Source organism: Sebastes fasciatus, chromosome 6, assembly GCF_043250625.1.
Source record: "Sebastes fasciatus isolate fSebFas1 chromosome 6, fSebFas1.pri, whole genome shotgun sequence".
NCBI classification, from domain to species: Eukaryota; Metazoa; Chordata; class Actinopteri; order Perciformes; family Sebastidae; genus Sebastes; species Sebastes fasciatus.
In genome coordinates, this window is record NC_133800.1 from 10,193,228 (window position 1) to 10,220,619 (window position 27,392).

Genomic DNA, 27,392 nt, shown 5'->3' on the forward strand with positions numbered 1-27,392 from the left:
GGCGTTGGTTTGTTGGTTTGTTGTTTTGTTGGTTTGTCTGTTTGGAGGATTACTCCAAAAGTCTGCAATGGTTCTAAATGACATTTTTTGGAGGGGTGGGATGTGGCACAATGAACAATCCTTTAGATTTTGGTGGCGATCCGGGGGGAGTGTGTGAGGGGGGAGGGCTGCGACGTACATGAAACCTGCCTTGGCGGAGGTCTGCGCTCTCCGAGTGCACTTCTAGTTACTTATTGGTATCAACTACTAAATTTCTGGTACATCCCTACACACAACTAACTTCGCACAGCCCTGTGGGAAGGTGTTGCGTTGCCGGATTTTGAATGAATGCAACCAAAGTGTATTGTTTCATCCTGTCTGCTGTAGATCAGCGCTGCTCTCGGTCAAACTACAGACAGAAGACAGTAAAGCAGTGGGAACACTGGAGCACATGCACATAAAAACACACAACTCATTCTCATCTGTCAAATATGGCCGCTATCCAACAGAGCTAAAGGGGAACTTGTGCCTCGGTATCAGACGTCGAGGGGCGTGACAAAGCAGGCGGTATTTGACGACCTGAATGGGCTGCACATGCATGCATGCTGTTATCGGTTGGTCATAAGTGAAGATTGAGAGGGATTGTGTTTGTATCAGTCTTTACATCGATTTTTAGTAAATTCCTGCATAAAGGAAGTGAGTACTAATACTCAGCCCAACCTGCGAGTAGTCAATATGTCGTCAAGCTTCTCGAACCAAATATTTGGGTGTTAATTTCACCGATTTCACAGTGCCACTTTAGAGTGTGACCGAGATTTTATGCAGAACGACCAAAAATAGCAGCATTGATAATTTTTTATTATACATTCTGTGTTTATCTGTATCCAAATGGAGCCGAGGCGGTGCCTGTTCACTCCCTGCTTTCAAGTTCTTAAATGCTATGTTAATGCAGGTCCTGCATTCACTCATATCTTGCTTTCCATTGGCTTGCCTACTGCAATTTGCTGCTAATGGTCCAACTCCCCCACCCCACACCACCACCCCCACCCCCTTTCCTTTCCGACTCTCTTTCTCTCAGTCACTCTTTCTCTCTCTTTCCAGCCTTGAGGCGTCCCGTTTCAGCTCCTTCGCTTTCAGTCACAATGCTGTGGAGAGGGTGAATGGGTGGGGGGGGGCATTTAAGAGAGCAGTAGGTGGGAGTGGAGTCTGACCGCAGAGGGTCTACTGTTTAAGAGAAAGGGGAACTCACTCACTCTCTCTGCCGCTCTCCGTCTCTCTCTCTCTCTTCTCTCTCTTCTCACTGGCTGTACAACATCAGCCGGCTCTCTAGGTAGACTCGAGTAAACACTCTAAGAGAACAGGGAGAGGAGGGAAGATGACAGAGCTGTCAGCGCTCTGAGAGATACACTCTGGTGAGAACATTTGTCAGGTCTGGCTGATAAGACGCTCCTCAACACTGCTTCTGCTTACATTTTCTAATCAGTGGAGAAGCTGTGAGCACTGTGTGTGTGAGAGGTAAGTCACCTTCTTTACCTGCATGGAGCCAGTGTGTGTTTGAATGGGAGCAGAATGAATGGGCTGATGGCTTTAATTGAGATAATTGAAAAAAAAAAATGAATTGCAAAGCTTGACAACTTTATAACTTCATTCTTTCTGCTTTTTTTACCCCACTTTTATATAAGTTTAACTTTATGGAGGAATTATTTCTGTTTTAGTAATTTTTCTGAAATGCACTGTCATGCTTTCTCTGTTGATTCTAATTGTTTAATCTACAAAATATCATAAAAAAAAATGTTAATCGATAATTATGAGTGACATCTTCAAATTACTTATTTTGTCCAAAAGCCCAAAATATTAAGTTAACAATGATATAAACATGAATAAAATCCTCCCATTTGAAAAAACAATCAACATTTGACATTTTTGCTTGATAAATGTCTCAAATTATTAATTGATGATACAAATTGTTGTCAAGTAATCAACTAACTCACTAACCCACCGTGTGGATATTATATATTCCCACCTCCAGTGAAGAATGTCGGTGATTTTAGCAATAAAAACATCATTTCCATTCATTTATGCAGCTTCTGTAATTCATCCCTTCGGGGGACTGGCTGAATTGTGCTTTTACTGACTGCTACTGGATGCCAATTATGTTTTTTCTGTGAAAGTTTTTACCTCTTGTTGGCTATTTCATGTTTATTAGCAGAGCAGTTAAAAAAGAGTAATGTCTTAAGAGATGGAAGTCTGTGATGGTGATAGGATAACAGGAGATAAAATGGGTAGGGTTAGTGCGAGTGTGTCCGTATGTATGTGTGTGTGCATGCTGCGTGCCGTAGTAGCTCCATTTGTACACTTTATGGCTGCCAGCAGACAGTGTGTAACCCAGGAGACAGACAACTGCTCTGTATTAGATTCTGCTGGTTGGTTCCTCTCCCAGATGTCCAGCGTACACACTGCCAATCACTCCATGTGCTTTCCCAGTCTCCTATCTTTAGGTCAGCTCTCATGTGTTTGTCAGTTGTGTCCCACACGGAGACTGCAGAGAGACAAACAGACAATGTGAAATAAAGGATGTTTGATGGATCAGTAAATAGGCTGGTATTCACTGATATGGGTGTTTGACATCATTTCTGGAGTGCTGCAAAGTGCTCTCAATGTTTACTGTCCATCAATTTCATAAAACAAATTGTAAGAATTAAAGCGAGCTGGTGTAACTTTTGGTAAACAGCAGCCTCTGTGGCCACAAGTGTCAATTACGGGTGAATGGTAAACACTTAAAATGCAGTGTAACAGTAGCACAAGTAAAGAAGAGTCATAAGTAATGCTACCGAGTCAGCGACCAGACTCAGGAGGATCAGTTACACAGCAGTGTCTGTCTAAAGTTTCCTAAGATTAGTCACCAGCTCCTGGTCATATACCAGACCAAAGTCAGGCTGCATGGAGCAACCCCTCCCTGACTGTACTGAATTGAATTGAGAGGGTGCGTTTTACCGCTTATGATTTCAACTTTTAATCGTATGAAAATGAATGTAGTGTTTGTCCTTTAAAGATTTCTCACTTTTTAGCATCACATCTTATTCTGACAGAGTGAGAAAAGCCTCCAAATCGGTGTCTAGACCAGAGTTGAATTCTCCACTGAAAGCTGTACTTCTTTAGCAGGATTTATTGCAGGGTTCACAGATTTACACTGTATACCCCTGAAGCTGTTAGCGAAAAATCGTATCCTCATGGTGCCTGATATTGGGACCCCATATGTATATCTTAGCGAGAGGAGGTGGGGAGGGAGGAAGAGGAGAGTCAGAGAGGATGGGTGTGGGTGTGTACGGAGATATGAGGTGGGCTGTGATGGAGGAGACCCACAGGATACCAGGGCAGCGTCTGCTGGATGGTAATTGTGTATGATGAGGAGATGCAGACATAATGGAAGAGCCTTGCTGAGTTTCATTCGCTGTGACTTCACGTTTACCGGTTCACTCAATCCATCTGAAATATCTCTTGGAAGATTTGTCTAATTTTGACTAATTTCACAATTTAAGGATATAATACGAACATGAGTTTCACATACTGGTAATTTCTGCTGTCCGATCATCGGCAGCAGTGCAGCCTTGGTGCATTAATGTTTCATGATGCTTTGGCTACGCATACGAGTAGCCACTGACAGTGACACTCGGCATAACGATGAGTGGGAAACAGGCCTTTGTTTGGACAGCTGTTAGCTCCCAACGCTCCGCGCCCCACAAAGCTCTCTGAGAGGGTGACTGTCTTTAACCCCACTTAGCTCCTTCACTGGTGATTGAAAGCAAACCGTAATCGTGGGTATTCCACATGAGCCATACTGGGTAAGACTCAGGAGAGATGCAGAAATGTTTAATTCAGGCTGATCCAGACTCTCTCATTGTCGCCTCCTCTCATGCCCTTCCCTTTGTCTCTCTTCTTCAACATGAGTCACTGGTTTGTGTTTAAATATTGTGGTGTTCAGTGAAATTTAGCCAGACATCCCATTACATTTATGAGAACATCTTTGGATGATTTCACCAGGACTGTTCTGCACAGTTTATATGACCACCTGTGGTCCAGATGTTTCTCAGGACCTTGAATCTATTAAACCAAAAGACACATTGAGCACAGTGCAACTTAAGGTCTAATGTTAAGAGAGGATAGTCGAACAGAAATCACTACCTGAGGTATAGATATTAAAACAGAGATTTGTGGTTTTGGTGACTTTTCCTCAAGCAGCTCAGAATTTTGATTTGTCCAATACTTTTTTGACACCAAATACATAAAAAATTAATGATGACATTCCCATCAACCTCATTGAGTTTTAGTCATAGAAGTCACTGTCTTTTAACAAGACATATCTGAATGAAGCTCATTTTAGGAAAATCGGATTAAGGAAGAGTATCCCATCTTCTCCGATTCTAAGGTTCTTGGCTGAACTTGAAGGATCGCATCAAAGGGTAGTGTGTCTTTGTTGTTCAACTAAATATTTGTAAGGCACCAATGAGTGTACTATCCCCACTAAAGTCACCACAGTCATTTTCCTGTGTCCCACTCAGGCCCAGTCAGATTAGTCATCACCACAGAACAAAGACCCCCCTCAAAGAAATCCAGTGTTTTAAAGCATTCCAGATGGTTTCTAATGTTCCTCCGATGCTAATGTGTGACGGGAAAAAAGAGTGGAAGTCTTGGAGCTGTGGGATCCGGGATGCCTTTGTATTGCCCGGCCCTCCATTGGAGGCATCCAATAGATGAACACATGTGGTAGACACTTCGCGCTGACACTTTGCCTCCACCAGTGACCTCGCACATTGGAATGCATGAGCCATAATGTTCTTGGAACAAGATGGGGGCCCTTTTGAGAGGGGCAGACAATTTAAATTGGGGAAAATGGTAAAAAACCGGGGAAGCCAATGAAGAGCCGACCCCGGGGACCGGGGTCATTAGGCTCATACAAGTGTCTGAATGGAAGGCACTCCCAATTTGGACACGCAACACGCTCCGGGCTTTCATCACAGACAAGGACAAACAGATGTCTGGGTATCACAGCCAACACGCTCGTTTCCATTTATAGAGGAGAGAAAAAAAAATCCTTTCCATCCTGTTTGAATGGAAGCAACCAATAAACCTCCAGTGTAAAGTGCTGAAATATGCAGTCTTTGAAAGGCCTTGCAAAGTCCTCTACATGGTTACTCAGCATTCTTTGGACTTTATCAAGAAATCTCTCCCTCCAATGTCTGAATTTACCGTTGTAGTCACTTTACGACTCAAACATCTCAGATATTCCACATAGAGAGGGTGGGGGTTTCTGTTCTCTAGATTGAAAATGGTTTCGTTTGGTACAAAAAAAGCAAATAATGTTGGTTGCTTTCAGTCTGAAGGTCAAGGGATTCTTACATCTGCTGTTGGTGCCACTTGAGAAAATACACTGGTACCATTTCCATGTTCAAAAGTTCACAAGCGAGTGACGAAATAAGCCAGCCAAACGCTCTCTGGAGATTGAGGGGAGATTGTGCTCTCACCTTGCAGCTGATTACCTGAGAGGGAAGGTGTTAGTTACACGGTAAGCTTAGACGAGTCCCAGAAGTCAACACCAATACCTCTGTGTAGCATTACGACACAGGCAGGCAGCCAGGTACAAGCCACATTTTTATAGTAATTGTGGTGCAGCGTGAAAGCTGAGGGGAGGAAGTAGGTAGAACGGAGGGCTATACGCAATTACAAGTGTCTGGAGAAAACAGCAGGTGGATGTGCTGTAAAGGCTGTATGAGGCTGCCAAGTCTCCACACCACACAGGGGTTAGGCTAATAAACAGTAGGTCACCAGCACCCAGCATGTTAAAAAGCTCATGAACAATGACTAGCTTCAAACCTCTCCATCTGGACCCAGCGAGAACAGCAGCGCAAGACGGAGGCGCCGCAGGGGGACAGGCCATAAAGAATATCGATGGGCCTCGGGGCGAGCCGCGAGTCAAATCACAATGCACTAAAAACTAAATTGAGATTTGACTGTCTGCTGTGCGATTGACCCAGTGAGCGCTGTCGTTCGCTCCACATTCGTTTTCTCCGTATCTCGGTGTCAAAGTCGGAAATTGGTTTTGGTTGAAGAAATAGACTTTTTTGGTGCGGTATCAGTCAAACATGTCAGCTCTGGCTCCAAAGCACTCTGGCGGTTCTGTGTGCGCGATAGGGCTCAGCCTTGGCAGAGCGCTCTCTCCGAGTACCCAGATAAGTGTTTCTGCCGGTATCTCAGATCCAGCCTCCCTCGTCTGCCTTATCAGCCATGAACACACTAACCCCCACCACTCCCCCGCTATCTGTGTCATCAGACCCAATGGGGTCACAGCCGAGAGCCAATGAGCACAGTCTCGGTTTGATGAAACAGCCTCCTTTTCATCCATCAAAAAGAGAGTATTCCCCATTTCACATCTGTTTAGCAAGTCAAATTATTATTAATTTTTTACCATCTGGGAAATAATGATAGAGCGTTGTAGTGGAAATATTGATATGCTTTATTGATTTTACGTCAGTGCCTTCAGTCAGATTTGCGAGGTGTGAGAGGGGATAGAAAGATTTTATTCGTCAAAGGCAAAGAACTTTTGTCAAAAGTTGAATATAATTATAGTAATTGCATACATACCTCAGTGAAAATGATTCTCAAATTCTATTGGGGCATCCTAAGTAATTGTATTTACAATAAAGTGTCAATCGTAATTCAAATCAGATTTCAAAATAAGACTTTAAAGCATTAATAATATTTTCTTTGGCCTCTTGGGGTTAGCAGAACAATCAGTAAACACACTACTGACATATTGTCATCTCATAAAGTAGTCGTAGATTATGTGTTTAGGGCTACAGTTTATGATTATTATCATTCATTTCATTGATTAAAGGCATGATTGGTAATCTTCTACATAACATTTTTAGTTATATTTGTTGAAATTTTCATTACATCCTGACAGCAATCAATAAATAAAATGCTCTGACAAAAAAGAAAAGAAAAAAAGAAATCCGGTATCTGTGGCTGTTGCAGGACTGTAATAATAAACCCGTCCAATCCTTTCAATCGGCCTGAATGCTACCTGCCTGTCTACCTGCCTACCTGCCTGCGAGCGCTCTGCCCTTGCACGTCACTTCCACCAGCTGCTAGCTTGACAGCTGTTTGTACTAACAATAGCCGTGTTCGCCGTTCACATTCATAATGATAATTTTGGGGAAGTGGTTTAGGAGGGAGGCCTGAAGAGACAGACTGTCAGTGTTGCCAATTTGGCAACTTTCTCTTTATTTAGTGTCTTTTGGAGCTAGTGCTGCTAGCAACTTTCATTGGAAAAGAGTTGGCACTGTCTGGGTTTTTTGGTTTTGATCATTTAAAAAATCTGGTGTACTCTTGCAGGTTTCTCAAATGTTACCTTCCCAATCTTTAATCTGCAAATTATTTTCTCAATTATTCCATTAAAGTGTGATCTAAAATATATCAGAAGGTTGTGACTAATGCTGCAAGTTGACATATTAATATATTAAAGTTTGTTCTGACCAACACTCCAACACTTAAAGACTAACAGGCGAGAGACTAACAGCGCCCCGTCATCCCGATGATAGAACATGTTTGGGACGCAATAAACTCACAATTAACACGTCCAGCGGACGCACCATATTTTTTCCCTGATAATGCTACATCCCAGGTGAAATCGGCAGCTAGTTAACGTTACCTGTTAGCTCCGTGCAGGTCTGTGCTTCTTACCGGCTGCTAACAGCTAACGTTAACTAGCTGTCGTCCTGCCGATTTCAACACAGGAGGTGCCGTTGATTTACATTATGATGCATTCAGGCTCTATTCAGTAAAACTCAGGCGAAGGTAAACTCTAATGTTATCATGAAGTGTTCCGATATAATCTTGTAAAATTTTGTTTTTGGTGAGAAACTTGAATAAATACAGTTGTTTGAAAGACATATTTTCACAGCAATATAAAATAATAGAGAGAGAAATATGACCTGTCTAACAAAAAACGGTATGCAAACGGTAATAAAGGAGTGAATGTTGAAGTACATGGGATTTATTGTTTTACTTTTGATGTTTTACCATATTATCCAATTGGTATCTAGAATCGTGGAGTTTCACTCGTATTGATATTGACTACTATATTTATGGTATTGTGACATCCCTAATCAGAAGATCGGCGGTTCAGTCCACATGTCGAAGTGTCCTTGGGCAAGATACTGAACCCCAAATTGCTCCTGACTGCTGAGCCATTGGTGTGTAACTGAGTATCTAGATTAAATCCTGATGGGCAGGTTGGCACCTTGTATGGCAGCCTCTGCCATCAATGTTTGTGTGAATGTTGACATGTAGCGTAAAGCACTTCTGAGTGATCATAAGACTAGAAAAGAGCTATAAAAATGCAAGTCCATTCACCATTGACGTATGCAGAGTCGGTTTTCTGCTCACCTGGCAAGTGTAAGTCCAGTATTCACGTCCTTTAAGCTTTGATTTGTCACCACCAAAGAAAAGACTGTCTCTTTTAAGCTGCTAGATGTTCCTCTTTCGTCTCCAGCTATAGCTAGTCTGGTACTGAGCAGGTAGTGTACAGTGGGTTTATCGGAGCTTTCTACCAACTAACAACAGTAGTGGGCTGTAAAACCAAAACAATGAGCTGAAAGAGGCTAAAACGCTCCATAGAGCTGAGAGGAGCTGCAGAGTCAGGTAATAATCTTCTGTATCTTTGTCACTACAGGTGACACCTTTCACATTGCACATAGTCATTTGTTCCATTGTTATTGTAAAATAGAAAATATAGATTACAGCCGCTTTATGGGTCAAACATCAAATATCCAAGGCTGCATATACTATCATCTTAAAAACAGCAGTTCGGTGAGACTGAACCAGAACGATGAGCTGAAGAAGTTTGTCACTATGAGTAACTTCCACATTACACTCATTCATTGGATCCATTGCTGATATAGAAATATTAAATAGTGCAGCTTTAAATTCACCATTAAAGACAAAATAAACTCGATGGGACAGAGATTTTGCAATAATGAAGCTTAAAACATATCCAACTAATCTATGAGGCTGGTTCCATGACCTCAGAAAGGACAGATGTTTCAGCTCAGATCATATTTGTATTGGCCATTCATGTTGGTCTGTGAAACATGTGCTGACCTGCCGCACCCAACCTGCTTTTGAAATATACATCTGTCTGACAGAAGCTGGCAGATTTTCCAGAGGAGGAGCAGACTGAGGGGAAGCTTGTCTTCTCCCAATTAGCTGTGTCCTAATGTCACGGCCCGACCACATACCTGCTGAGTTGTTTCCCTCACATGAAATGAGTCGAAACTGATTGCCTCTTTGTCTTGTTTTCGAACACTGCATCTCTTCAGCCATTAAGCGAGCAATTTAATTCTTTATTCTGCCGTTGGGTTTTTTGTGTAGTTCAGCACAACAGTGACGGCTGCGTCGGTCATAAAAGAGCAGAAAGAGAAAGACGGTGTGTGTCTTCCAGAGCGTGAGGTGATAAAATTTGAAAAACCTTTCTCTGACAAGCAACAACGGTGCCATCGATCGTGCGTTGAGCAGTCAACCCAAGCCGTGCCTCTTCCTGGAAATTCATTTCTGTGTTTGATGATTATAACTCACAACCATAGTGCTGTCCTCAGCAACTCACTATCTTATGTGGCTATGACCTTGGTAGAGATACAGGATCCAAATCAATATTCACCTGCTCTAGCTCAGGACATGTGTGGGAGGTTTTCTTTCACCTTGCAGGCAAGTTGATTGTGATAAAAATGTTCATCAGCAGATTCCAGTTCTAGTGGATTTGTGGTTATTTGGATTATGAGCTCTTTAAAGGTGCAATGTGTGAGATCTGGCCAGCATTTTAGTTTATGTGAAGAATGTGAAGAGGTTACAGTGTTGACGTTACGTCAAAGACGTCTATGTATTGTGTTGCAGAGATATCTACTGAAATGAGCATTCTAACCAGCTAACCCCGGCCCGTCCTGTCTTGTAATACTGCTTGTTCCTCTGAGAAGTGATAGTGAGTCACTGTAGCGTCCAGTCTGCCCTCAGTCCAACATGAGAGGACCAAGAAGAAGTAGAGTTGCCCCGAGGGCTTGTTATACCCCCACGACAACGTAGTTGGGGGTATATAGCGCTCCGCGTGTCCTTCCGTCCGTCCGTTCGTGTGTCGTGTGTCACACTTTTGTTTCCGGAGTAGAACTCGAAAACTGTTTAACTTAGGAACTTAAAATGTGGTATGATGGTTGACAGTGTGGTGTAGTTGTGCCTTTTGGGGGTTAGAAGCCCAGGTTGCCCATAACTTTTAAAATGTTTCCAAAAGGGCAAAACCTTTGGCCCTACTTTAGTAGGGGTCAAGCAGTGAGCGGGGTAATGTGAGCCATGCTCACTTTTGCCTTGTTAATCACGTTGAAGGTACAGGGTCCGTGTATATTTTGTTAGTTTGTTTAGTGGCTGTATATTTTTGTTTTGTCCTCCCTGCTGCCGGGAGACTGCTATTCCGGCAGGAGGGCGGGTGGCGGTTAACCATTAACTGAAGGTCCGTCTCCCGGAGCCGCCGCCCACCCTTCGCAGGGAGGACGAAACGAAAATACGAGTCGTTGTTTTCTCGTTTCTTTCACTTTGGATTTAATCCAATAGACAAACTATCAAAACGTACACGACCCGTACAGCCCCCGATTAGTGTCACAGTAAACACACAGATGGCTAATGTTAACCACAGGCCGACACCACACGTGAAGATTATAAAATAGCGGTGTTATTTTGACCGCCACACGTTTTTTTTTTTTTATAACTGATGACTATAAATGTAGATTGTATGGACCCAGTGGAGTAGAAGAGGTGAAATGCTATTCAGCCCCCTATTGTTTTGGAGCATGTAACCAGGCATTACACATTGCACCTTTTAAAGTGTGATTCCATGATTCTTGACATGGTAGTGAGTGTCCGTGACAGAGGCCCATTTCCTGGTCACTTTCCCCTTGTTACAATGTGACAGTATCTCAAGGTGAAAAGAGCCCCAGACAATAACCCTTCATTCAGTCCCTTATACCAGCGACCCAGATTTGGATACTGTACCAAAGAAGGCAAGCTGAGTTTTTGTCATGGTGACCTACAAAACTAGGCAAGCTTGATAAATTCTTCAGAAATGAAAAGAAAGCATGTGCATCCTATCAGACCTGTTTAACATACAGTCCTGGGACTTGAGTTGTAGTCGTTGAATATTTACAGCATTTACACACCGAGGGGGGGGGCACGCTGCTTCATTATTCAGTTTGTTTGTTGTGGAGTTATCAGACGGCTGCTGCGTTTGTCTGTTCACACTCGCTGCTGCCATTATCCACTGGTAGTTAGCAAAATCGTTCTTGTCCTTTCATTAAAAGCACCGACTGCACATGTTGGTTTTGCTTTTAAATGACCTACCTACCACACGTGCTGCTGATAACACTCGCCTTTCTTTTGTGCCCAAATAAATTGCATTTTCTTCTTCAGAATGGCCGTACAGATAACCGCTGCTTACCGAGCAATAGTTTTCCTTTTGATTTATCTTGGGCCTGCCATATGGCAGTCTCAGCAAAGGTGAACTACAGTAGTGACTATATGTTTCAGCATGGGGCCCTGTCTGAGTTGGATAGAAGCTTATGATATCTGCAACCCTCCCCAGACAGAAAGTGTGCTCATCAATCTCTCAACCAACTGAAAGTAAGACCTGTGTCTAAAAGGAGGAAGGGATAACACTGGTAAAGTAATCAGCCACCGGGGATTGATTTATTTCCATTGAAAGAAGCTCTGTTCGAATGCAAGATCAATGTTAAGTGATAGACCACTGTAATAAGACAGATCTTTGCATGCCATGTTGGGTGTGGGGGGGTATTCAGTAGCTTATGGGGATTTGTGCCGACTGGACTGTCCTAGTTTCACTCTTATCTTGATCCCCTTGGTCCTTCCTTGTGTGAAATAAACGCATTCTCTTGATTTACCGAAGGTTTCTTGACTTGCTCAACAAGGAAGCTAAAAAAAAAGGGGACATGCTGGAAAACACTTGTTCTTGTAAGGAAGGAGGGAGTTACTGGAGTGTTTTTTACATTACATTAATGGGAAAATCAGGGAAGTATGAGAAGACGTATGTAAAGAGGCACCTCTGTGGATTGTCTGGACTCTTTGAATGTCTCTGTTTCTTCTGGCATGTGCACATGAAGGAGTATCCGCTTTCGTTGGAAGGTTTGTGCATACCACTGACATGCATGTTGCACACACAATGTACGTGGATCTGTTGATGTTAAGGCAAGACGCTATTTTGCTTTCATAACATGGAAGAAAACATCCAAAATACACATTTAGGTGTTTATTTTACTACGTTGTCTGTTTCCGTCTGTGGATTTCTTCTAAATTCACCAAAAGCTTGCATTAGATAATGCCTCATTTTCATAGTTCAACATAACATTTCAGAAAAGTTGTGATACAAAAAGTAAATTTCTTCATGTAGGTAATCACTGGGGAACGTTTCAGAGTGACATCTATTAGTTAAAGATTTTTACTCTATTCACCTGTAGTGTCTTCAAAATGTATGGAATTTTACTATCATCTTTAAAGGCCATTTTCTCTCAGACTCTGAGCTAGAAATCTCCACTTCAGCAGCAGCTACATCCACCAAACTTTCCAGTCTCATTCCTATCTATATTTTGAAGGTTTTTACTGAGCTGTTTGTTCATATGTCATTCATAGTCTGATTTATGGAACATTTTATTCCTAAAAACATGGTGAAAATTGTTTTTTTATGGCTATTGACAGTATTTTCAGATTTATGGAGTGATAAAAAGAGATATCCCAAATTCCCTCTGTAAAAACCTTTGACTCTAATATGTCAACAAAATGAAACAAGAATATTTAACCTGGCTTTATCCAGAGTTCAGATTACTGTTCTGGAAGTTAGCACATATTTAATAAGATAATGCCTCATTTGCGTATTCAAACATAACATTTCTGAAAACTTTTAATACAAAGAATGTAAATCAACTAAAGTAATCAACTGGGGAAGATTCATGGTGATATATATTAGCCAAAATGTGTACCCTATTCACCTGGGGGTGAATAATGCACGTTTTAATGAGACTGTCCTGATGTCCTGTTCTGTAAACTACAAGTGTTGCTGGAGTTTGACCTCCTCACCAGAGAAAAGATCACACATTTAAAATAATTTATGTTAATGTTTTCCTCCGTTAACAACAAGCAACCTTATAAGGCTATATGCTTCTCTAGGGACGCACGTAAACAAATGTGTTCAGGGCTCTATTTTGAGATATCCTTGTAGCTGTTTCTTTTATATTTGAACAGATTTGTATTTTTTAGTAGTTCATTTGTTTTCCATTTTGAACCTGCCTCCTGACAGGAGTTGGATCAACCGATCAGCTTGTTTGATGCTCAGGTCCGCAAGTTGAGTTGTTGAGTTGATATATAGACCAACAGAGACGTTTATGTGTTTCTGTAAAACCAAAATTTCAACCTTGTGGTTGTGCAAATAAGTGGCGTGACGTTGTTATAAAGCCACAGAACCTCTGAGGGAGGAGGTCGGGGTGGATTGGGGTGGTTGCTTTTATATCCTATATCCTAACTTTAACAAATAGTTTTAGTCGCTTAAACTTGACCAAACCTCAACCATAGAAATCAGAAAACTATCACATAAACAATTTCAAATGAATTTTGGAAGGCAGTGAAAAATTGTGTTGCGTTAACAGTGGCACCAGATCAGAAAACGCTCAAATGGGTCCATTTTAAATGACAAATAATACTATATAGGTCGGTATATTTCAGCCCAGTCAACGGAATTTTTTTTTGGCATTGTACATTTCTGCAAACCATGGATACGTTGATTGTGGACGTTTTTGCATTCGATCAGAGCAAGTGACACAGTATATGGAGTGACCGCTATTGAAAGTTACTTGGTTGGATATCGAGGGTGGATGGGAGTGGTAGACAGGTCAAACAAACACAGGACTTTCACCAGGAGGCCGCTGTTGTTGTCTCTCTTGTGAAACCAAAAGTAATCTTTTGTTGACTTCACGCTTGTTACGTAACGTTACACAAGAAAGTCTGCTGAGGGCGGTTGTAATTTATTTACGGTAGATACGTTATTTTAACACGAACCATGATCTTTCTTTGTAACCTTAACCAAGTAGTTTTGTTGCCTAAACCTAACCAATCATTTCACAACGTTAACCACGTGGCATTGTGCGTTTCTGAAAGCGTGATATGAGGCTGATATAAAACATGTTAATGAAGCGTATTTTTGGTTCAGAAACATCGACATTCAACGTATCCGTGTTTTTTTCTGTGTTGTATGTTTTGGTTTTAATAAATGTTTAGTGAATTGGTTGTTAAGAAGACCACAATGCGTTGTTTTTTAGGGCTGGGGAGGTTTTCATTAAGGGTCAGGTCGCCGTTTAAGGTTGGCTGTTTGATTGGCGCACCCTGTCACTTTAATCCCGAAACAACAACACCATAAAATGAATTTAACATTCCCGACAGCGAGAGAGCCGATCGCTTTTGAAATGGGCGCCAACTGGATCTTTAAAGCATTTCCAGCTCTCCACTGTGTGAGGTATAAAACTTCAAGTGTTTTCCTCATTCACAACAGGGTCATTTAGATCAGTTGCACCAAAATGTGTGTGTGTGCCAGCAGGTTTCCCCTGGAAAAAATTCGCCTCACATTCGACCACAAGGCGGGCAACAAGCTTTGTTGCTGTTTGAGAAGCTAACTATACAGCAAAACCAAATGAGGGGATAACAAAGCAGCAGCAGTCAGATTGTATCAAGTCTGTGTCTACAGTGCCAGCAACCAGCTGCATTAGCATAGTGCCAGGGCCACAGGGTGCTCATGAAGGAGGTCCAAACAGAGGGATCAGCTCTGTGTTTCTCAGCGTCACACTCAGATTCTCTTATTGTGATTGTTCTGCTTCATATTAAAAGAGTGGTAGATGGCAGCTAAGAGGAGAAAAGGTCAAATCAGATTTCTTCTCAGAGTCTGTGGAAGTCTCTTCTTCTCCATCTATTTCGGAATAAAGCTGAGTTTTGTCAGAGCCACAGATTCTCAAACAAAGCGCGCTTTGGTCTCTCAGGGCTGCCTCGCTCAGAGGTCCATGTGGAGAGCAGCCAGCCTTCAGAGTGAGAAAGCCAACCATCCGCCCAGAACTAAAACCTTAGCAGCAACTCAAAGCAATTTTCTGGCTATTTTGTTGATTTAATCCCTAGTTTGTGATGCTTGGGCACAGCGGTGTGACTGTATCGGTGTGCGTGTGGATGTGCAATGTGTGACATAGTGTGTTAGAGTGAGACGGATGGTGGGGGTGGTGGGGGGTGCCGGGACCCCCGAGGGTCCAGATCCTCAGCGCTCCCATCAGCAAGCCACATTAGCACTTTTACAGTCTACCCATCATGGAGGCGCTCATCCCTGCCTGTCTAATCAGAGGGCTGGGGGGTGCAGGGTGCGTGTGTGTGTGTGCGTGTGTGTGTGTGTGTGTGGGGGGGGTTGTAGCCGTGGGATCCCTCCAAGCTGAGCTCATCTGTCAGCTTGCCTAATCACACGTCAGGCCGGGATGAGGAGACCCAGCACCTCTTCCTGGAATATTATCTGCTGACTGTCAGCCTCCCTGTTCCTGCACACATGAAAATGGCCGGTAAAGATGCCCTGTGTTTTTACCGCATCCACATCACTGCGACTAAGTCAGGTGTAGCGGAGAAAATGAAACCCTTTCATTCATATTCCACCGCAGGGCTGGTGGACTATGCGATGTAGGCTTATCCAGACATTTTCATGTTGGCTGCTAACCGCTGCTATTAACCTTTTGGAGCAGCCAAGGCTGGCTTTAGTAGAGGTAGGAAATTATTGGTGTCAGCATCTCTGACAAGGTGGACTTAAAAAGTGTATTATATAAGACTCAGGCTGATCCAGACACTTTGCATGCATGGAATCTTTATTCATAATTTTGTTCTCCCTTTTGGTTCCAGTAGTGGCAGGCCAGGAATTTGACTTTATGTCTCATCATCTTTCAGCATAAAAATAACTAGAAACAGGATTATTAGAGAAAAAATGCTTCAAGCAACATTTAACCTATCTGTATATTTAGTTTAACACTAAGATTAAATGGCTAGAAAAACATGAGGTTTTAAGGCCGGCCAACCTCAGCACATTTTTCCAGCAGACCTTTTAAAAGACTCATGTTTCCAAAGCTTTTGGTGAAAGCGAAAAGAATCATGTTACAGGAATAACAGAAAAAACCCAGTGGCTGTCAGGAGAACAGTCCGGGAATGCTGACCTGACTGTTTGCAGGTAGCAAGGGAAGTTTGTGCCAACCTCTGTGCTTTACAGGAAGCCCACAGATGGTAGAACCATACACCGGTATTAATCTGTCAGCTTGGGTTTTGCGGTCTGGACTGCAGACAAAAGAGGAGGCTCCCCACCGTGCAGGTGTTGCTGAGCTGTTCGTGGCAACCTGTCTCAACACGGTCAGAAAAAGAAAGCTTCAGATAGCCAAGGTCACACGCCACCTCTGCAGTATAGCTGCTGCTGCTCTCGGGTCCTCGGAGGAATTGTGAGAAGAATGTCATCTGCTAAGTGTGTGTCTCCTCCTCGAAGAGCAGAGGGGCTAAAATGGGTCAGAGGCAGCAACAGGATATGGAGTGGTCCTTTGTTAGGGGCAACAGAAGAAGGTTAATTGCTTTTCAGTGGGATACTGTAATATTTCAGTCCAGCCATGGCCCCCAGTGTGGATGTATGTGTTAATGAATATACCCTGAATGGCAAGGGCAAACCAGAAGAGTGAATATCCAACAGTATACTGAGTCGATTGCACTTTATGTGTTGAACATAAAGACATAATTAAGAACTATTTGACAAAGTTGGAAAGAAGTGATCGTCTTAATTTTTCCCTTCTGTCTGTACTTTCTTTTGCTCCAAGACTCAGGACAAGAACACCTATTTGATACCTGAATAGTCTTCACTCAGCTGCTACTTCCTCAGAAGCCTGCAGTGTCTGGGTGTCACCATGGGGACGAAAGGCTTCCTCTTCGGCTGCGTGACCGTGGTGCTGCTCCTCGAGCTCTCCACCGCTGGCCTGGTCAAGAAAGTCATCCGGCACCGTAGAGAGGCTCTGATGCCTAAGAAAACCCAGGAGAACCTCACCCTGCCCCACCCCGACCAGCCGGTGGTGTTCAACCACGTCTACAACATCAACGTCCCATCCACGTCCCTCTGCTCCGTGGACCTCGACTCGCCCGGCGACGCCGAGCTCAAACACAAGAGCGCCCCGATGGAAATGCAGAACACCGAGCACATGGAACACACGGTGGACGGCGACAATCAGATCGTTTTCACCCACCGCATCAATATCCCCAAGCAGGCGTGCGGCTGCGACAGCCAGCTGCCAGACTTCAAGGATATCCTGAACAGGCTGGAGATGCTGGAGTCAGAGCTGTCTAGTCTGAGAGAGCAGTGCAGCAGCGGGTCAGGCTGCTGTGGAGCTCAGGTTACAGGTAGGTCTATACCTTTCACTGTATGTGCTGGTGCACTGTAATTAATGTGTTTCTACTTCACTATACATGAAGTCAACTGAAATCTATTTCTCAAAAGTATTTTTTATCACTGGAGATGTAGGTACACAGTATCCAAACGTAATGAACATCTCCATGTTTCATATTTTCAAGAACAACAAAACAGAAAAACTGATGGAAAAAAAACGTTTCAAGATGTCTCAGTTAGCTTATTGCTTGTCTGACTTGAATTTGAACAACATTCTGAATGCAAAGCTTCTTAGCCGCCGACTGTCAGTTATGGGTTGTCAGAGCATCCTTGCAGTCATCATCAAGTTTGAAAACTTCACTCTGTCGAGACTATCTCATGTCTCTGTGAATACAATGTCATAGTTTGTTGAAATGGACTGGAAGTTAGGATGCAGTCAAAAACATATTTTATACTTTTGCAAAAGGGTGGTATATATCAACATAAATTACAAAGTGCTGCTGGAGAAGATGAAGAAGAGTGCCTTAGGTCTTCTAAACTGAATTGCATTAACAGTTTTCTCTCATTCAGATCTAATGCTCACTTTTATTTGAAGGGACTGTTGTCCTTTTAGTATCGTTTGATGATAGGGCAGATCGTTGTCTTAGATATGTTGCTAGAGTTTGTGTGTGCATTGCATACACTGTTTGCCGAACGATTTGTGATCACACAGCTTCACAATACTTCCTTTTCCTTTCTTGCCTCCCCCCCAGGTGAAGTGTCCACTAAGCCCTACTGTAATGGCCGTGGGAACTGGAGCGCTGACACCTGCAGCTGCGTATGTGAGTCTGGATGGAAGGGCCCCAACTGCACTGAACTTGAGTGCCCCAACGACTGCCAGGACCAGGGCCGCTGTGTGGATGGTAAATGTGAATGCTTTGAGGGCTTTGGTGGGGACGACTGCGGTATTGAGCTCTGCCTGCTGGACTGCGGCGACTATGGAAACTGCGTCGAAGGGTCCTGCCTCTGTGAGGATGGCTTCATCGGTGAGGACTGCACCCAGACCAACTGCCTCAACAACTGCCTGGGCCGCGGACGCTGCGTAGACGACGAGTGCGTTTGCGACGAGCCGTGGACGGGCTTCGACTGCTCCGAACTCATCTGTCCGAATGACTGCTATGACCGCGGACGCTGCATCAACGGCACCTGCTACTGTGAAGTGGGCTACACCGGGGAAGACTGCGGTGAGCTCACTTGTCCCGGCAACTGTAACAACCGTGGCATGTGCGTGAATGGCCAGTGCGTGTGCCAGACCGGCTACAGTGGAGAGGATTGCTCGAAGCTCACCTGCCCCAAGAACTGCAACGACAGAGGCCATTGCTTCAACGGAAAGTGCATCTGTGATCCAGGATATGAGGGTGAAGATTGCTCGATCCTCTCGTGCCCTGACAACTGCAGCAACAGGGGCCAGTGCATTAACGGAGAATGTGTATGTGACGTCGGATACGAAGGCGAAGACTGTAGCGAGGTCTCCTGCCCTAACAACTGCCAAGGCCGCGGCCGCTGCGTTAACGGCCAGTGCATGTGTGACAGAGGCTATGCTGGGGAGGACTGCAGCATCAAGACCTGTCCAAAAGACTGCATGGGACGCGGAGAGTGTGTGGACGGCAAGTGCATCTGTTTCGTCGGCTTCACCGGGAAAGACTGCGCCGAGCTGACCTGCCCCAATGACTGCCAGGACCGCGGTCACTGTGTGAACGGACAATGTGTTTGTCATAAGGGTTTCACTGGCGAGGACTGCAGTGAGAAGACGTGTCCCAAGAACTGTCTCGATAGAGGCTACTGCGTCGATGGCACCTGTGTGTGTTATGAAGGTTTCACCGGACCGGACTGCTCCATGCTGACCTGCCCAGAAGACTGCCAGAACCAGGGACACTGTGAGAACGGAGTGTGCGTTTGCAACGAAGGCTTCATTGGGGAGGACTGCTCTGGCGGTAAGATAGATCGTGCATACATGCTGAGCAGCTTTCCACAGGTTCATTTAACACAATTAATTCTGAGATGTGCTATTCAGACCACACAGTCTACTTCATTATAGTACTGGTGGGTGCCGCAAAATTCAGATATTTTAAACATTACAACAAGCCTAAAAATTACATATACTCACCTGTAAAGTTGATATAGCTACATGTCAGCAAAATATTGACTGTTTACACATCTACAACTAACATTATCAGGAGACTATTTGGAGTCTTGCTCCTGGTGAACTGAATGTAGTAGTCCAATATTCAATCTCTGTTGTAGCTCTGTTTTGGTCTCCACCAACTCCCAAAGAAAATATCTGCCTTTTTAAGCTGCTAAATGTTCCACTGTGTTCTCCAGCTAGTCTCTAACTGTGTCTGTCTGTTCTTTGGAGCTGGCAGGTAGTATACAGTGAGTTTTTAGAGTTTTTTTTTTTAATTGCTTAAAACAGCTGCCTGCTGTGGGTGAAAACAGGGTTTGTGAGAGCGAGGCTAAAAGTGTTCCGTAGAGCTGAGGGGGACTGCAGAAGTCTCTGTGGATTTGTAACTGAGTGTCTCCTTTCACATTAGTTGTTTGACCCATTGCTCTCCTATCAAAATACTGATTAGTGCAGCTTTTAGGTAAAACACAAATAGACACGACCCCGGCTGTGGGGATGTTCACAATGCTACTTTTTTGGCTGGATCGCAGAAAAGTGGCGCCAGCTCTATAAACACAGAAGTCTGCTGTTACTCTTTCAAAATGAATCGGGCCGAACAGTCCTCAGTTACGTCCTAGGGGGAGTTTGTAGCGGGCTTGGAGCTTTTTGTCTTTTATCATTATACACTCCTAACAGTGAGCTTTTCAACATCACAGACACGCAAAGTAGACTTGGATGAAAAAATTTAATTTAATTTTGTTTGAAATCTAAAAATGAACCCTGGTGAATGAACATTTGTTCTTTCGTCCTTTACAGATGACATTGAAAAATATTGTCTTGAAACATTTTCACTTTATAGTACAAATAAGGCCTGTCTCTATTTCTACAAATGAATGAAATATGTTTCTATTTAATATAATTGGCAAATGTGGTTTTGATTTCCCATCAAAACTGACTACAGTGAATTGATTATTTGGTTTACAATGCTTAGTTAATTTCTTTAAAATCACATGGAAAAATGTTAAATTGTGGTTGTGGAAACCACTGATTGGAAAACTGCCCTTGGCGAGGGGCGAGGGGTGAATTTACACCAGAAAGTTCCAAAGATGAGTCACAGCTGGAACAAATCATGTGCAACATACAGTAGGAACCAGATCAAGCAATGCAAGCTCTATGAAAACACTCTTTTCAAGACTTAAATGTTAAATCCGTTGCATATCTTCCAACTTAGTATCACTAAAAATTGTTAAAGGGTTAAAAATTATGTAAGAATTTTGTCATACTTTTTTTTTTAGTTTAAAATAATGGAAAAAAAAACACTAATTCATTCAATTTGTTCACTTTGGCGGCACCTATGGCGATAAGCGGTAATTGCAGGTGTGTTTTTGGATCCGACTTCCCAGAGATCCAAACAGCATTGCCATTTCCCAGGAATTTTGAATACCCAGTTCGTAATACTACAATAGGCTCAATCACCATTGTGTTACCTCATTTAGCAATAGATTGTGACATAACAGACATTTATTTAAATGAAAATCTTCCAAAGTTATTACTTTACTAGCTTATATTTTATAACAACATCAGCCTTCAGTGAGCTTTACAAGAAAAATTTCAACATGGCTCTGAATCCTGTATCTATATATATTTTCTAGATAAAGTCACTTCAATACAAATTCTTGAGGCATCAACTTGATGTTATCTTATCTTTTCTTTCTTTTCTTTTATATCTTCCCGTTGGCACATTTCTAAACCATACAATATTTGGAGGAAACTCCCATTACTATGCTGCTAACGTTTAAAAACCCTCAGTACAGATCACTGATTTTCAGTGTCTCTCCATAGTGTCACCACCCAAGGACCTGACAGTGGTGGAGGTCACCCCAGAGGCGGTGGACCTCTCCTGGGAGAATGAGATGCGTGTGGCCGAGTACCTGGTCACCTACGTGCCGACGGCCCTCGGAGGTTTGGAGCTGGAGACGCGGGTACCTGGAGACCGGAAGATGACCACTATTCGGGAGCTTGAGCCTGGCGTAGAGTACCTGATCAGCGTCTATGCTGTGCTCAACAACAAGAAGAGTCTTCCTGTCAGCGCTAGGGTGGCTACACGTATGTCAATCTCCTCTGTGGCACTTAACAAAATGCAGTTCTATAAAGCTACATGACATGTAGTCAGAGTTTTGTTTCTATGCCTCCCAGATCTGCCTGAGCCTGAAGGACTCAAGTTCAAGTCAGTGCGGGAGACGTCCGTGGAGGTGCAGTGGGACCCGTTGGACATTCCCTTCGACGGCTGGAACCTCATCTTCAGAAACACAGTGAGTCCCGCTACCCATTATATTAATGGAGCTTCTGTATTCCAGGAGCGGGTTGAACTCTGGAGCCCACCACAGCCTACCATTATGCACATTTTCCTCTGGTAGAAACCATAAACGGCCCCACTGCAGGCCCCTACTTCAAATTCAGTAATTGCTGAATGTGCATACATGAGGATCGTGGTGGGTATCCTGTGGGAAATAGTTAAGCCGAGCCAGCGTGCAAAAAACACAGCAGTTAAAACGGTTAGCATGTCCTGACAGCTCCGATGACCATACGGCACAGAGTGAATGTAACTCTGTGTAACGCTTTATTTTCTTTTTTGAGTGCTCATAGAAACTTTCCCAAGCGGTGCTACGGGGATCTACTCGAAGCCGCACTCTATTAAACCGAGTCCCCTGTCAACTCTTAAGTCCAAACGCCACCCAGAGCGCCATTATGTATGATTTGGCAGTTTTTTTCCCTCCCACTCCACACATTATGCCAGGGCTTGTCTTTGTAGTGGTTGATGACTGGTGTTTTTCGGTGCTGGCAGAAAGAGGAAGACGGTGAGATTCTCAGCTCCCTCGGCCGTCCAGAGACCACCTTTGAGCAGTCGGGCCTGGGCCCCGGCCAGGAGTACGAGGTCAAGCTGGAGGTGGTGAAGAACAACAAGCGTGGACCGCCTGCCTCTCAGAACGTCGTCACAAGTGAGTGTACACATTCACGCTGCTAACTGGCTTATCACTCTTTTGTTTTAGACTTATGGTTTCATTCCAGCAGGACGTACATATTCTTCTTCTCTAATTTAAAGCTACAGTCGGTAACTTAAAAAAACCAACAACTTTTTGTCATATTTGCTCAAACTGTCACTATATCCTGACATAATCTGTGAAAACATCTGGTTCCGCTGCCTCCTTTTAGTGCTCCTAATGGCATTTGCAAGATTCCAGCATGCCCAATACTCTGGCAGGTGGGCGGTGTATAGGGGCTCGACTGTGTTCAACATGGCTGCCGGGTCACAAACTCTCTCATTTTACAGCTAAACAGTACACTACAAGGTGTTTCTGTAAACTTTTGAGGAGAGAAATAGGCATTACAGTAACAGAATATTGATTCATATTTGATCAGCGCTGCCTAGTTTGACCATTTGATCGGAGTTTGAGCTTCACGAGCAGTGATTGAGAGCTGCGTTAGAGACTGCTCGGCTTTGATTGGTCGTAAATGCCATTAGGAGCACTGAAAGGAGGCAGAGGGACCAGATCTTTTCCACAGATTATCTGTGTCATGTACTACTGTCAGCATATAGAGACAGTTTAAGCAAAGATGACAAAAAGTTGTATTTGATTTAAGTTACCGATTGTAGCTTTAACCCACCATGCAGGAATTTTGGGGAAAAACACAACATAACCATGCCAACCCAGACATCTTTTTTTGTTGCTTCATTTTGCCATACAGGTATAAAAACATCAGATAAAAACACCAAGAAATACCAGATGTAAAAATTACGGGTCTATTGTTTTTTTTTGTTTTTTTAATCTTGCAGTGGAAACATACTTGGCGAATAAATCGTGCCGTACATGAAGCATGTGACTTAAACGCCACTTATGCTTTTGCTCCACTGATGAGACAAAAACTAGCGGTAGATGAAAACCTCAGATCTGTGTGGAGCGATAAGGAGACTGTAACCTTCCTCACATTAATACATGAGACAAATATGAATGCCATATTTCAAATCGTGTTTTCCACCGTTTGAGTTTTGACTTTGTGTCATTGTGTGCTCCTCTTTTGTCCATCTCCATGAACCAAATGTTCACATAACATTAGTGGATGGAAACACACATTAATTCACATTTTCTTTTTACAATTTTATGAAAATCCGGTATGTGCCACCTTTGGATGGAAACCTGCTGGATTCCACCCTCTGTTTTTTTTCTTAAGAATGAGGTCATGCTGTACAGATTGCATTTACACCTGCTGAGATCTGATGATTGGATTCTTTAGAGATAGGCTTGCATGCTTTCATGCTAAAATATGTTATGAAGTAAGTAGTAATTCTAATATTTGTAAAGGTAAAAAAATACTTTCTGTCACTCAGGGCACAAAATGCAGTAGAGAGTTCAGCTCTGTTACATGAAATAGTTTGTTGAGGGAATCTTCAGGTTAGCCAGAGGAAAGAGATCAGAGATAATGGGACAGTGAATAAATGGTATGTCCTATACTGTAGCTTATCAGTGTTGATGCACACTTTACCCTTTATGACACTTAACCAATGTATTCAAAACCCATTTACAGGAGGATAAGCCTAAACTCCTTTTCACCATTCTGACCCAGTGCTACAGATTGAGGGGGTGTGATTTTCCTGAAATAGAGGTTATTGTGGAATAAATTGTCACTTAGAGCTGTCAAACTGAAATGCAAAAACAGGTTGTCACCTTCATACCTTGCGTAGGTTCATTGGTTTTCTAAATCTGGGTTATCCGTCTTGCAGCTCCCAACAGAGTATTGAAAACAGCCCGACATGTCAGCCCTGAGTGATTAGCTCATTAGATTTCATAGCATTGTTGTGATTTAGGCGGGGTAGTAAAAACAGATATGGATTTCCAGCCCTATTGGCAAGTTGTGAGATATCTCCATAGCTTCACCAGGCTATAAAGCCCAATGGCTTGTAACACTGTTAGGAGCTCAGGGCTGGGGATCAATATAAAGAGAGAAAACAGGGTTGAATTTGTGACTCCACCAGCCAAACCAACCACCAGGCTATTTTTAGGTGTCTCATAGGTGTTGACTGGGGGGTTAAAACCCTGCTCCAACCCTTCTTAAATGTGTATTTTCTTTTAAAAGTAAGTCTCGGTGGCTGGCTGTTACCACTGGGAGACTTCTGTTTCAACAAAGTAGATTCAACAGGCGCAGCAATGTTCGCCACATTCAACATCAAGTTTAATAGATGGCAGCTCCATCCAGCAGTGGGTCAGGCCACTTCTTTGCTTATTTATGGTGTGAAAGTGGTCCGCACTTTGCCAGGATAAACAGAAGTAATGCATGGAAAGGCCATTAGAGGCCTATCGTAACCTTTGCATGTACACTCAGCAGTAAAAGCAGGACTGGTAAATTACAGTGAGAGCACATTAAGGTGTTTTTTGTTACATTTCTTCAGAGTCATCTACAGTGGAACCAAAAAAAAGTAAGTCCAGTGATAATGCCTTTTCTGTCGTATTTTATTTTGACGACTAGATCCCTTATTCACGAGTAGAGAGTAGCACACACTGTTCGACACTCTAATATTATATGTTTTATGGATTAAATACCCTCAAAGGTGACTTTCTTGGGAGGAAAGTCACATTGAAGGCGCAATTGTTTTCTTGAAAAGAAAATTGTACTGCAGCATATTGCTGCCACTATGATAACAATAAGACAATTGTTTCAAATAAATCACTTTCATGTTATCACAAAATATATATCCTCAGAGAGACAATATGTGGTGTGCGAGGGTACTAAGGTCTTTACTGCTGATAGAGAAGGACACTTGGTTGGGATGCTGATGAGAGAGAGAGAGGCTGAGATGAATTATAGAAATAGTTCAACATTGTGGGAAACTAGCTGCCCAAGTTGAGAATCGATGGCACTCTAATATCTGTACCCGAAACACAGTATGAAGCTGGAGCCAGAGGAGTTAGCTTAGCTTAGCATAAAGACCTGGAAACAGGGAGAACTTGTGACCTGTGCCATTACCGTGAGGTTGCTAGGCAACCAGCAGAGACTCTGGGAAATCACCGCACCCATCGAGAAATACCCCGGCACACATAATCCTCCATAAAACCACAACTCGCCATTTTTACGGATTAAATGAACAACAGCATTAGCTGCAGAGCGGCTGGTAGGTGGAGTTTAATACCTTCAGACAGATCCAGACTAGCTGTTTACAGTCTTTGTGCTAAGCTAAGCTAACCGTCTCCCGCCTCCAGCTTCATATCAAACAGACAGATATGAGAGCGGTATTTGTTTTCTCTAACTCTCAGCAAGAAAGAGAATACGTGTAATTCCCAAAATGTTAAACTATTCCTTTAAACACATTATCACTGGTAATTTAAATTTCTCCTTTTAACACCATATGGACGTTTCTTGTTGTAACTACATACCAACTTGTTGATGTTTCTTGTTTTAATGAGATATGTTGATTTTGTGGAATCACGTCATTACAACATGAAAAATCTTGTAATAATGTAATCATCTTTAATAACCTGAAAAGGAAATCATTAAAATGAGAAATTAAAACTTTTTTTTTAAAGAGCAAATATTTTTTGTCATGGTGGCAGCAATAAGCCGCCGTACAAATGTATGCTGTTAGTGTGTTTTTGGAAAATGATTAGGCCATTTTTCACATTGACATTGATGGAAAAATTGGGCAATTATCTCTGAAGTAGTGACATTTTTTAAGTACATTTTTCACCAAAACTTCGTGATGGATGCAAGAAAAAGTCAAAGGGGATGAACGTTTCTTACTTCCACTGTTTATGCATGCACTCGTGAACACGCATATGTATGCCCACGTGTCAGCACCACTTGGATTATGAGGTTCAGAGTTCTCCGTGTCACTCAGGCTCTCTTAATGTCTCCCATTACATCGGCTTGCGGGCGCGTACTGTGGGATTTGCATGCTGAGGGGCTAATTGTGTGAAGCGAGTCCCTCCGCTCCCCCCCCCCCACCCTCCACCCCCTCCAACCCAACCCATGTGTGGGAGGCACCAGTCAGTCAAGCAGTCGGGCTCAGAGGGACATTGGCCTCCCAGGAGAATGGTATTGTGACACCCGAACGACACACTCGCAGCGTCCTCAAGAAGACAAATCTGTGTTAAGCTCAAATGCAGATTCGTCATTTTATCAGCCCTGCGCAGAAGGTTGACTTTCCTAAAGTTGCTTACGTGTGACAAATCAATTTCAGCGCTGTTGAAAAGGCGCCCTTCATGGCGCGGGGATTTGATCTGTAAATAGGCTGAATAACCCCATAAATGCAAAAAGGGCTGTCACATTTTCAGCACCTGCATTGCTGAAATAGCTGTATTCATGCATATAACACTGCCTCCCCACACCAACCCTCCATGTGCTTCCTACCTTCATGGTCTATGGTCAGGGTTCAATTCCATCAATGTGTGGAGCACGGCTCCAACGCCAGTGAGATAACCATGATGGAAAATGCCAACCCAGTCGCCAGAATAAAATGTTGGCATTTCCTATTTCTCTTATTGTAAATAAGTTTCATATCAGCCTCGTATCACACTCGCAGAAACACACAATGCCACATGGTTAACATTGTGAAACGCTTGGTTAGGTTTAGGCAACAAAACTACTTGGTTAAGGTTTGAAAAAAAGATCATGTTCTGTGTTCAAATAATACCATACCAACGTAATGTAACATCCATAACTAGCGCACATAAATAACAACCGGCCTTAGCGGAC

At 43.1% G+C, this 27,392-nt stretch overlaps 1 protein-coding gene across 3 annotated transcripts in view; it reads left to right on the top strand.

Annotated features, from left to right (window-relative positions):
* Window positions 1-1,148: 1,148 nt before the first annotated feature.
* The window catches only part of tncb (tenascin Cb), a 57,955-nt gene continuing 31,711 nt past the window's right edge, over window positions 1,149-27,392 (top strand). The window contains exons 1-6 of one of the 3 annotated variants that reach the window (XM_074637564.1): window positions 1,149-1,494; window positions 16,947-17,520; window positions 18,259-19,479; window positions 21,489-21,752; window positions 21,843-21,958; window positions 22,492-22,645. In XM_074637564.1, the coding sequence (XP_074493665.1) occupies window positions 17,034-17,520; window positions 18,259-19,479; window positions 21,489-21,752; window positions 21,843-21,958; window positions 22,492-22,645 (2,242 nt within the window). In that variant the 5' untranslated portion in view covers window positions 1,149-1,494; window positions 16,947-17,033. The remainder of the gene's footprint in view (window positions 1,495-16,946; window positions 17,521-18,258; window positions 19,480-21,488; window positions 21,753-21,842; window positions 21,959-22,491; window positions 22,646-27,392) is intronic. The other 2 variants (XM_074637565.1, XM_074637566.1) reach the window with 2 other exon arrangements.